The sequence below is a fragment of the Oncorhynchus clarkii genome, chromosome 16 (assembly GCF_045791955.1).
Source record: "Oncorhynchus clarkii lewisi isolate Uvic-CL-2024 chromosome 16, UVic_Ocla_1.0, whole genome shotgun sequence".
NCBI lineage: Eukaryota > Metazoa > Chordata > Actinopteri > Salmoniformes > Salmonidae > Oncorhynchus > Oncorhynchus clarkii.
Genome location: NC_092162.1, coordinates 41,158,333 through 41,171,276, shown reverse-complemented (window position 1 = coordinate 41,171,276; position 12,944 = coordinate 41,158,333). Strand labels below are relative to the sequence as shown.

At 41.0% G+C, this 12,944-nt stretch overlaps 1 protein-coding gene across 2 annotated transcripts in view; it reads left to right on the top strand.

Annotated features, from left to right (window-relative positions):
- The first annotated feature begins 497 nt into the window (after positions 1 to 497).
- LOC139368482 (nuclear factor of activated T-cells, cytoplasmic 2-like) overlaps positions 498 to 12,944 on the top strand; it is a 46,862-nt gene continuing 34,415 nt past the window's right edge. Inside the window, exons 1-4 of one of the 2 annotated variants that reach the window (XM_071107418.1) lie at positions 498 to 605; positions 6,803 to 7,730; positions 7,912 to 8,080; positions 12,187 to 12,389. In XM_071107418.1, the coding sequence (XP_070963519.1) occupies positions 548 to 605; positions 6,803 to 7,730; positions 7,912 to 8,080; positions 12,187 to 12,389 (1,358 nt within the window). In that variant the 5' untranslated portion in view covers positions 498 to 547. Of the gene's footprint in view, positions 606 to 3,303; positions 3,817 to 6,802; positions 7,731 to 7,911; positions 8,081 to 12,186; positions 12,390 to 12,944 lie in introns of those variants that run through there. The other variant, XM_071107417.1, reaches the window with a different exon arrangement.

Sequence of the window (12,944 nt, the reverse complement as noted above, 5' to 3'; positions counted from 1 at the left end):
AAGTTATGTACTACTGTATATAGTATACATAGGCCTACTGTTTAATTTTTTTTTAGCCCCTGTCCTGCAGTCATTTTTTTTCACATCCCTACAATGAAGTTCTTGTGTGCCACTGTCTGCGAGAAGCCACAGAAATGCCTTGGCGCAGGAGCCGGAGACGTCATGGATTCCTGAGTGTGGGCTTTGCAGGAAAGCCCTGAGTCTCCGAGATGGAGCCGCTCCAGGTTTCCATGGCAAAGCGCATAAACAGGAGGAAACACTGAGGGAATCCCGTTATTTTACAGCATTGGACCATTATAAACACCCAGAGCGGGGAAGGAAGCCGCTCTTGATACTCAAGTAATCCTTAGAGCAAGGAAAGAAGTTCAAACCATAACCATAGCTTGCTGGAGTCTATTTTAGCTCCATGTTTTTGAATTTCTAAAGGAGTATTGGAAGTCTAATATTTCATTTTTATATTGCCTTTTTTTATGCAAGTGGGTTTCTACTGCTATTATAGCATAATAGTTTTTCATTTTTATATATATATTTTTAACTTTATTTTCAAATGTTTAGAGAATCTTGGAGACTGGCACAGTACCACACCATGAGGTCGATGGATCAAGGTATGGATGCCGCGTGCTGAATAATGATAATCTGGTAATTTATCAACCCTATTGATTTTCGAGCAGCCTAGTCCTAGACATGTGTTCATATATAATTGTACATTGTATAATCCACAAAAGATGATATATTGACTGTGTAGTTGTATATCGTGTGTGGCATATCTGGACTGTCAGTTAGTGGTTTGGGTATCTAACTGATGGACATGAGTTGATCAGTTTATTCCATGGTGATGCCGCTATTTGCCTACATGCCCTGGACAGCGGCGAGGGGAACGCTAGCGCTATGTAAGGTAGGCTACGCTACTGTAGTGGTAGACTTCACGTCATTGTAGTCACATGAAAATGAGCCTTCAGGTTGTAGTAGATTACATTTACATGTTTAACTATTAAAATAAAACATTCATGACTGCAAGCTATAATGAGCAGTAAGGTATCAAAATTCATACTAACAATATAAGATGTATAATAGGCATTGTTATCTGTTACCTAAAGCCTTACGGGGTTGGCTATGATAAAATATTAGCATTATGAATTGTGACTGATATGTGCACGCGCTCAGAGCGTCCTGGGGAGTTCATCTTCTATGTTGACAATACCAAGGCAAGATGTGTATGGCTATTGAACAGTTTGGTTTGGGATGATTAAGGACATGATTAAACCTGCTTAGCTGATGTTTTGGCGGTGTCGAGAGGTGGAACTGCTTTGGACGGAGCGGTCAAATCGGTGAGCAGCTGCTCGTGTAATAGCTGTCTCGAAGCCATACCCATCCCACTCGCGTTGGAAGTTCACGGCGAGAAAATGTAGGCTATATAGAAATAATGACGCTCAAATGGGAAATAATTAAATAAAACGATGTGTAGGTTTACATCTCACATCTCAGTGTTCGAACTTGTAAACAAGGCTGCATGGGATTTATCTCAATGCTACTCCGTGCAGACATGGCAATATAATGCCGGAGCAGCTTGTGGATTTGACAGCTCTACGCAATTCCTCCTCCCACACCGTCAAAACATCAACTAAGCAGATTTCGGCTAAAGCAGATCTGATTGAATCGGGCCCTTAAGGTCATCAATTATAAAAATGTGTAGGCTCTTTAAAAAAAAAAACTTTTGACACATTTCTGCTATCAAGGCATTATTGTTCAGTTATTCCTGTTAGGAACAATTAGGACCCCTCCCAGACATATTTCCTACTTTTGCTGTAGGCCTAAACTTTCACAATGTATCTATTGTTGTATGGTGTTATGACAAGATGTTATTATAACGCTATAACTTTACAATGGTTGTTATAGCTGATAGAGTAGGGTTTACAAATGTAATACCTACACATGGTCTTAAACTTGTTCCACTTGTTTAGACACGAAGGAGTCTAATTATTCTGTCAATTTTTCTCTAGCCTGATCCTAGCTAGATCTGTCTGTGCTGTCTTACAATCTCATATGTTCATTGTCATGCCAAAGCAAAAACTGACCTGGGACCAGCAGGCTAGCTCTCTCAATTCAATGTATATCAGGGCCCGTATTCATAAAGAATCTCAGAGAAGAATCGATGTGCTAAGGATCAAATAAAATACAATTTCAATTCCCCTTGTAAGGGTGTATGGCGACCTGTGCGCGAGCGGTTCGCTGATGTGAACGTTGTGAACAGAGTGCCCCATGGTGGAGGTGGGATTATGGTATGGGTAGGCATAAACTACTGACAATGAACACAATTGCATTTTATCAATGGCAATTTGAATAAACAGAGGTACCATGAGGAGATCCTGAGGCACATTGTTGTGCCATTCAACCTCCGCCATCACCTCATGTTTCAGCATGATAATGTATGGCCCCATGCTGCAAGGAGCTGTACACAATTCCTGGAAGCTGAAAATGTCCCAGTTCTTCCATGGCCTGCATACTCACCAGACATGTAACCCATTGAGCATGTTTGGGATGCTCTGGATCAACATGTGTTTTCCAGTTCCCGCCAATATCCAGTAACTTCACAAAGACATTGAAAAGGAATGGGACAACATTCCACAGGCCACAATCAACAGCCTGATCTACTCTATGTGAAGGAGATGTGTCATGCTGCATGAGGCAAATGGTGGTCACACCAGATACTGACTGGTTTTCTGATCCATGCCCCTACCTTTTTTAAAGGTATCTGTGACCAACAGATGCATATCTGTATTCACAGTCATGTGAAATCCATAGATTAGGGCCTAATGAATTTATTTAAATTGACTGATTTCCTTATATGAACTGCAACTCTGTAAAATCTTTGAAATTGTTCCATGATGCGTTTATATTTTTGTTCAGTGTAGTTTATAAAGGGTTTAAAAGTAATTAATTAATTAATTAATGTATTCATTAGAACATAGACCATACCAGTAAACCCCCCAAACAATACATAAAAAAGGTCATTCATAATTATGTATAATAATGATGTATAATTATTCATTTTATGTATTGACTCATTGATACAGCATGGGTGGGTGAAAATGCTGCAATTACTGTAACTTTTATTTCAAACTGTAAAGATATTGTGCACAATAGTAGCTTACAGTATACTATAGCCTACTTGGACACACTATCTTTACAGTTTGAATTAAAAGTTATAGTAAGATACCTAGCCTATATATGTCATGCGTAATTGTTTGGTGCCAAACACCCGGGGGCAGCAGCACCTCAACTGTACCACTGATGCAACTCGTCACTATGAAGTTGTGCACCTGCAACTGTGTCAGTGATCATAGGGAGGCGTGATCACTCCGCGTTTGACACCTTGCATCGTATTTATTTACTTTGTGAAATAGACACCCCTTGTCTCACCATGCGGTTAAGTTTGAAACAGGAAGCTTTAGCTACTACTACGATACTGATCGTTCTTTTCAAAGCGTTTTACTGATGCATCAGGGTCGCATCATCGCTTTAATCGAGCAAGTAAATAGTCTCTCCGCCTCCAACGCCTCTGACATCGCATGGCCTTAGTGGATAAAGACAACAGCCAGCGTAATATCATTGATTCTACAAACTATATTTCCTTTCGTTTTTCTCATAACTTAACTGAGTAAATAAGACAGATGAACTCGTTTTACGACGGAAAAAACCCGAGTGATTTAGGGTTGGAAGAGGAACTAAGTCAAGTGAACTGCCAAGATGAGTTGGAGTTTGACTACCTGTTTGAATACGAACCACCTTGCGACAACTTTCCCGGGGAAGATCAAGGTTTGTCCAATGGTTTGTCAAGTCTCCCACGCGCTTTTCAACTTTTATATGCGTTATAGTACTTTAACGACAAATTACTTCTTAAACATTGTTCTGCTCTCAAACGTTTAATTCATTGGCGTCATTGAAAACAAATATACAGGAAGTAATTTTGACAATGTTACTTTTCTTCCACTTCTAGTAGTCATTACTAAACATAAATAAAAACGTTGACAACAATGATACGATTGATCCTGTATTTCTTATGCATGTTTGTATACATTGTATAATCACACTGTAAAATAAGATGTTGATTCATTTGTAAGGCAACCAGCTGCAACAGGATTGTGAGTTGGCTCAACATTTGGGCATATAGCTGAATCAACATACATTCTCAAATTGAATTGTATGGTCATTCTACTTAGAATTTTAGGTTGAGTGAACATGCAATTCAACTTCAGATTTTTTTTGGACATTATTTGCATATTTCCCAGTGTGCTTTGCCTTTTTGAGTGAATTGTACTTACAACTCATGACTGTATTTGTCAGCAACAGAGATGATGGCTTTCAGTCCTTTAGCCTTCACCAAGTGAGTGTCTGTCTAAGTGAATATGTTATCTTTACAATTAAACTCTGACAATACATTGCAAATGGCCGTTCAATGAGAGCCTAGATACGTCCTAACACAGTGGTCTAATACTCCTGTTTCAAGTTTCTCTACTGCTTTACAGTACTCGTGCAGTTTTAACTATTTGTTTTTTTAACAAATCCTTTTACTGACTTTAGATTCATGATTCAACAAATGATACAGTTGGATTCAGATTTCCATCTCAACCTAAAATAAAAGTTAAAGAATAGGATTAAGCCAGTGGCTCAGATGGAACTATCCAAGCAATAGATGCATCTTCTTTAAATGTTGATATTTGGTTGCGTTGTCAACCAAACACAATTCAATATTACTTTTGTAATACAGTAAATAGCCTAAAGTTAAGGCGATCTTACAGTATTTATTTGTCTTTAAAATGAGTAACACATCCCTGGACACATTTTGAGGTTACTGTAACAATAAATGTCTAATGTAATAATAGAAAGTGTGCATGTTAAAGATTGCATGGAAATGTCACAGGTCTGTGGAGATCTTCACAATTGATAGAACAAGCTGAGCAGAATCTCAAATGGCATTGACAACTTGCACCATGTACTTAAATAATCAATCCAGGTAATTTGGTTGTGCTGGTAGATGAAGCACAATGATAACACATTAAGTTGTTGTAAAATAAACAAAATATCTGACATTGTATTCCCATTAAAAAAATGATCGAAAGCACAGTGATATCACATTTAGGTAACAACTAAACCAAAAATCAGACATTGATTTTCCATTGGAATTTGGTTGTGTTTTTAGATGGTTGAAAGCATAGTGATAACTCATTGGGAATTCAATAAACTTTTGACTGTCTTTTTGAGGTTGGAATCTCATTGATCAACGTATCAACCAAATATGACCCAATTCTCCACGTTGAAATGACGTGGTGTGCCCAGTGAGTAGCAATCAAAAATGTACATCGTTTGAAGCACACAGTCTCAGCCACGAATGACAGCTCCAATAAGGCAATTATGGTGTGCGAGAGGCTTGTAGAATCACTCAGGACCCACCGGTAGTGGGTCCTGCATGATCTGGGAATTACTGAATCCAAAGAACTAAATGTTATTTTGACTAAACGAGTTTAAAAGATCAGAGTCAATAAAAAGAGCCAAACTTCCCATCGCTACTTTACAGGCCACATCACTTTGCAAGTCACATTATGCTGGCTTGCAAAGTGATGTATATTTTGTATTGGAATCCAGCCAGAATGAGGATATCCAACAATTCATCCCAGGTGCCTGGTGAGGGGAGGACGGCTCACAACAATGGCTGGAATAGAATATCAGTTTTCAATGTTGATTAAACATCAAACAGAATTTTTTGGTTGAAATGGCATGGAAACAACATTGATTCAACCAGTTTCTGCCCAGTGTGTTTGATTCCATTCAAGCCATTACTTTGAACCCATCCTCCCCAATTACATAGCCACCATGTGTTTGACAATATCAATCACTCACAACATGTATTGAGAATGACTGGCCAGGTAGGAAGGAGTTGTTAGAGGCTACATAAATCATATTAACTTTAACGGCCATCTCCGCAATGGGTGCAATAAGTTAAACCATTAACAGATTTGATTGGTTTCGAAAAATGTATGTTATTTATGTTTGTGTAGCATAAGATTAATCAACCCATCAATGTACTTGCAAAAATACAGGTATTGAAACAAACATTTCTGAAAATCAACCTGCAGTATGGCATGCTGGGAAATATGATAATAGTGGGTGTGGTTTTGAGTGGTTTTGATCAAACATGAAGTTTTACTCAACAAGCTGGTTCAGATTCAGCTCACGTCGAGCAGTTTGTTGACTAAACAAACTTTAACACGTTAGCTCAAATTCTTGTCCTTCTGAAGTCCACTCAACTCAAAGAATAAAGCAATTGGTTAAGTTGATTACAGTGCATTGGTAGAGCTTGTTTAAACACACTTTCCAACCACAAAACATCATGACATTTGTTTTATGTACATAATGGGTTAATGGTTACAAATGGAGGACCCTTTTGATGTGATTTGTGAATAATTTCCAAATCTAAGCCTTTTGTTTTATATGATTGTTAATCAAACTGATCTAAGGGATTGAATAAAAATGATTAACAATATGGTTATTTGAAATGGTTTTGATTAATTTTGATTAATTGATTAATTCAATAAACACAGAATTTCAATTCAATGTGGCTCTCAACATGTGCATTGAAAACATGTACGTTTTGTAAGATATGCGATTTCGGGGGGAAAGTGAATATCTTTAGTGAGAAATGATTTTACAGACTATGGGCAATCCCTTTTATAAATAATGTATTTTGTTGTACTTTCATGTGTTTTCCTAATGATTTCTCTTCCTTGTTTCCTATCTCCTGTAGATGAGCCAAATCTCTCCTCACAGAGAGTCAGCCCTCCATCTGGTCTGGCCTACATCCAGGAGGAGGCTTCCCCCTACAGCATTAAGTGTAGTGAGCACAACCCAGAGATTCTCTCTGGCTATGAGCACCTGGAAGCCAAAAACTACCTGGACCACTCCAGGCTTGGGGGCATTGCCCTGAGCCCCAGGATCGAGATCACACCGTCACGTGAGCACTACAGCGATGGACGAGATTCCCTGCAGAACCACACTCTGAACATCAGCCCCCGTCCCACCCTGACCGTCCCGGGCCACGAAAGCCTGGCCTACCGTGAGCCCCAGTGCTTGAGCCCAGCCTCCAGCAACTCTTCCACCAGCTGGCACTCGGAGAGCTACTCCCCCTGGGCCTCTCCCTGCGTGTCCCCTAGTAGTGGCCAGACCGGGGCTGGGGACCTCTGGCCCCGCTTCCAGAACATCCACACCGGCTCCCCCCGCACCTCCCCAGGCACCTCCCCCCGCACAGAGGAGGGCTGCATCGCCCCCCGCTCGCCCTCCCCATCCCTCAGGCCAGGATCCCGCTCCGCTTCCCCACAGGGCAAACGCACCTACGACATGTACAGGAACACCAGCCTGATCAACGGGATCCCTTCCAACAGTCCTTCCCCCCATAGGGGCCACGAGGAGCATCCCCAAAAGAACGCAGGGGCCCACTACGGGACCTCCAACAGTCTGGCTGAGGCCATGAACGGCTATGGCACTGTCCAGCCTGGTCTAGTCCCCACCAAGATAGTGAAGACAGCCAACCAGGCATATGCCTTCTACCCAGAGAACCACAGGGAGGTCAACTACCTGGTGTCCTGTGAGCAGGATGTTAAGAATAAAACTGGGGCTGAATCCTTCTTTGTGATCCCTCCCATCTGGACCAAGCAGATGGTCCCCAACCTCTGCAGGTGAATGGTGTAGGAAGCCTGTATAGGTGCATCGTGCAGTTTTATTATGAATCTGATTTAGTTGTTAATTTGTATGTTTGTATGACCAAGCTTTCATTGCTCATTAGGAACCACAATTTAGCGTGCCTAGTCATTGCACAAGACAAATTAATAATTTTCCCCCATGTCTTATTTCCTTTAGCATCCCATTGTCTTCTCTGCCCCCTCTGGAATGGCCTGTCCCCAGCCGTACAGACCAGTACAAGCTTCACGTTGACGTGCAGCCCAAGCCCCACCACCGAGCCCACTATGAGACAGAGGGGAGCAGGGGCGCGGTCAAAGCCCCCACTGGTGGTCATCCTGTTGTCCAGGTACGCTGCATCCCACTGGGCACAGACTTCAATTCAACGTCTGTTCCACTTTGGTTCAATGTCATTTCATTGAAATTACATTCAAACAATGTTGATTTAATCAGTGTGTCCCCAGTGGAATGGCTCTGTATCACTGTTAGAAAATAAGTTGATTTATGGAAGTCTTTTTTGGTTCTTGATAGAATCTTTTCACCCAATGAAGCACCCTCAAATAACCTTTTTAAGAACCCTTTGGTGAAAGGAATCTACCTTGAACCAAAAAGGATAATACATTTCCTGGAACCAAAAGAGTTATCCTACAGGTTCTAGGTAGCCCCCTTTAGTGTAGGACAGCCCTAATAGGAAGGCCTGTTGTGTGTAATGGTATTTTCTAGTCAGTACATAGCTATGCTACTACTGTCCCAGGGCCTGGCTTAGGAAAATTACTACTGTGTGTTACTGTGTACGTTCTACAGTGTATGTTATTTACCTCATCCTTTCTCTATCTCTCCCTTTCTCTCTATATACCTCCCTTTCTCTATCTTTCCCTTTCTATCTCTCCCTGTCTCTCTCCTTCTAACTTTCTCTTATTCCTAGCAGTCTGCCACACTCACTGAAATGAGTTATAATGTGCACTGATATCTTACGCATGTCAGCTACTGTTTCATCAAGTCAACTCCCAGACTTGAATTCCAGCCATTATTACAGTGAACACCATGCAGATTATTGTTTTTGTCTTCATTTACTATGAGCAACAGCTTTTGTGTTAATTGTTTCAAACCAAAGTGTCATGAGAACACTTGTCTTCTTGCAGAAAATACACTGCTGCTTTGCCTCTCACGGACCAATGTTTTAACCACAATCAGTTTTTTTTTGCCCATTTACACACAGGTCACATTACCCCCAGTGTACTCTGGAGACAGGAGTGGTGAACTTAAGTTCAGGCATACTCATATGGGAAAAAAAGTTATGTTTTGCTATATAGAGCTAGTATCACTTTTTTACATGTTCAATCTAAGCTGAACATAACAGAAGGCATTTCCACGTCGTCCATATATTTAGGAAAGAAGTAGGAAATAGAACTTTCAGTTCATATTTTAATGTTTCCAAGGCAACATCTGGAAAGCTTACTTGTTGTTGTTGATTGCCAGAACCTGGCCAGGTGGAAATTAAGCATTTCTCACTTTCCATTTTCTCTGGCTCTCTTTGAGGTCAGTGAGCTGTGCCTGGTGTCGTCTGATCACGTGGCTGGCTAGGCGCGGCCAAACTACTCCCTCTCAGTCCCAGACTCTGAACTCCCTCCACTTTAATTTTCCTAGTCCCACTCGCTCTGACTCACTCACTGCAACCATAGCAACCAGCTTCTCAGATGGCCTGTTCTCAGATAGAATTCCTCTATTTTACTCATTGTGTCAGACTCAACTACCTGTGTTCAAGACCACTCATGTCACTATAGTTTTTGCTTACATTGAACAGTTGTAAGGAGTTTCACCAGTGAAAAAGCTCTACAACAGTGAATGTGAATATTGCAATTCTCACTTGACTTTAAAGAGGAAACTATGCTGTAGGCTACTCAGGTTCCTGGGATGTGCCTCTTTCTCTCGGTCAGCCCCCCCATGCCTATTTCTCTGTCTGTCTGTCTGTCTGTCTGTCTCTCTGTCTCTCTGTCTCTCTGTCTCTCTGTCTCTCTGTCTCTCTGTCTGTCTGAGCAACAAGGAAATTAGATGAGATGTGATCTCTGCCATGCCTCTTTCAGCCAAACTCTGCCCCCTCACTATACTCTTCTCACCTGTCGTAAAACACACACACACACACACACACACACACACACACAGATTAGTGGAGAGACCAGAGACTACCTCGGAAGGAAGCATGCAAAAACCACAATGTGTGAACTTGCAACTAAAATTATCTTTCTGAAAAATCATGAGCTTGAAAATGTGTGTGTGTGTGAGACAGAGAGACAGACGGGGTTTTAGTGATGAGTTAAGAGAACTATGTAAAGTGTAGACGTCTGACAAGGTTGCAAGCATATTTTGATTATTTATCTGAATATTGGCAACAACTAGGCCTACAGCTACTTTGCAATTAATTGTATGCAATGATTTTGATAAATATTTGTGATTAGGAGTTTTACATCATGTATAAACATGTATTTACTATGTGGCCACCACCAATTCTCTAAACCATTCCACTGTAGAAGTACTGGAATTAATGTAGACCTAGTCTTTATTTTGTCTTGAAAGTATCCGTGGCAAATGTGGCTAAACTAAGGCAGTCATATTCTAATAAGCATGCCAATGAATGATAGTGATTCCTATGGAGCTCCTTTGAATTCCAAAGACAGCTACTTTAGAACAAAGAGCTGCTAGCTGATATTCAAGGTTGAGGATACTAATGTTTCCAGCAGTGAGTGTTTCTGCTGAGCCAACATCTAAGTAATTTAGCAGACACTCTTATCCAAAACAACTTAGAGTAGTGAGTGCATACATTTTTTGCACTGGTCCCACATTGTAATCAAACCAACAACCCTGGCATTGCAAGCGCCATGCTCTACCAACTGAGCAACATGTGACCCCACCAGGCTACCCTACCAGGGGGTTAGCTTTATGTTCATCCAAAACTGTTAGCAGAAAACTGTCAAAGAAGATGTAGTTATAGAGTCATTCACCCTCAAAAAGCACAAGAAAGTGGATTTCAACACCCACCATCTCAGATTGTTCTGAAATGGTTTTGTTTCTGTAGTTAGAAAAAAATAATATGAGCATCACTGCAACATTATTTTGGTGAAAAATATTTTAACTCTAATTGATTGCCCCCAAATTGTAAATGTAAATGTATAGCATTCATGCAATATTTAATAAATATAGTACCAAATATCCAATTTTTACCAAACCTCTTCTTAACAATGATTGAGGAATCCAAATAAATGGTCAAAAGCCACCCATGGATCCCCCAATTCCCACACCAAGTAGTATGAAGCTGCGGCTTGGAGTACAGTTTAATCATACTATGTTATGTATTCTCAGTGAATTTGGTGGGGATTTTTCACCTGTTCAGAGAAATTAGCCATTGAAGTAGCTTGCATTTCCCCCCATAAATTAGTGTGAAAGTTCCCGATTTTGCCACTATTCCTGCTACTGCCAACCTATTATCCCTTTTGCTGATCTCTTGTGTTTATTAAATGGCTCACAACAATGGTTTGTAGAAAACCAATAGCTTTTGTTCAAGATTAAAATGAATTGTGTCCTCACAAGTCAATCCAGTCCTCCATGAAAGCAATCAAATGTGTCCTTCTCTTAGCAACGAATGCCTCATCCAACTCTCCTAAAAGGTCCAACAATTCATGGAGGTCTGGCATAAATTGTGAAGATGACCACACCATTTATTTACATCATGAGCAAAGCTATTGGTTTTCTACTCAAGGTTGCAACATAAATGATGTGACCCATTTAGTAAACACAAGAAACCAGCAACATTTGATAAAATGGTGTGGCAGTAGAAGGAACAACATAATCTATTGGGCAAAACCTGGCATTTTTACTCATTTATCGGGAAATATGCGAGCTACTTAAATGGCTAATTTCTCTGAACAGGGGGAAAAAAACATCCACAAATTCACTGAGAATACCTTACATAGTATGAATAAACAATACTCCAATCCGCGGCTTCATACTACTTGCTAAAACCATAAAGAACTGATATTGGACATTTGGGTGGGCTTAGAGGGTTGTTTAGGGGGGGGGGATCCATGGGTGACTTGAGCATTTATTTAGATTCCTCAGGTCTTGATAATTGTTAAGAAGAGGTTTGGTTCAAATCGGATGTTGGGTTTTATGTTTATTGAATAGTAGTTGAATCCTATAAATTAAAATTTCAACAAAATAATGTTGCAGGAATGCTTATGTTATTTATTTTATAACTACAGAAACCATTTCAGGAGCATCTGAGATGGTGGGTGTCATAGCTTGCTGAAATTAAATTGAATGACCATATAGGAAAATAATGAGAAATGATTGGGGGGGGGGGGGCAGAACAGGCAGAATAGGAACTTGAAAAACTACCCATTATGAAAAGTGTGAACATCTTGACTTATAAATAAATATATTTATTAGAGTTTCTTCCAGTTGCATGGCTACAGGGGAAAGGAGCCACTGGGCCTGCAGATCTTCATCGGGACCGCAGATGAGAGGATCCTGAAGCCCCACGCTTTCTACCAGGTTCACCGCATCACGGGCAAGACGGTTACCACCACCAGCTACGAGAAGATCATCAACTCCACCAAAGTCCTGGAGATCCCTCTGGAGCCCAAGAACGACATGAAAGCAATGTGAGAGAAGTTAGAGTAGTGATTCATGTCAAACACCACCCATACAAAGCAGTGTCCTTTGAAGACTGGTTCAAACAGTATTTGTTTTCTTTCAAACTCGTTGAGCCTGTTTACTGAGCCTGTCTCCAATGCCACCAGATAAGCGGGAAAAATGTAAACTGATGGGAATATTCCATTGGTTCCAGGCATGCTCTTTTCCTCTCCCCAATTTTGTTGTATCCAATTGATAGTTAAAGTCTTGTCTCATCGCTGCAACTCCCGTAAGGACTCAGGAGAGGCGAAGGTCGAGAGCCGTGCATCCTCCGAAACACAACCAAGCCGCACTGCTTTTTGACACAATGCCCACTTAATCCGGAAGCCAGCATCACCAATGTTTCGGAGGAAACACCGTACACCTGGCTATGTCAGCATGCACTGCTCCCAGTCTGCCACAGGAGTCGCTAGTGCACGTTGGGACAAGGACATCCCTGCCGGCCAAACCCTCCCCTAACCCGGACGACGCTGGGCCAATTGTGCACCGCACCAGGCTGTGACAGAGCCTGGTTGCACAGCTAG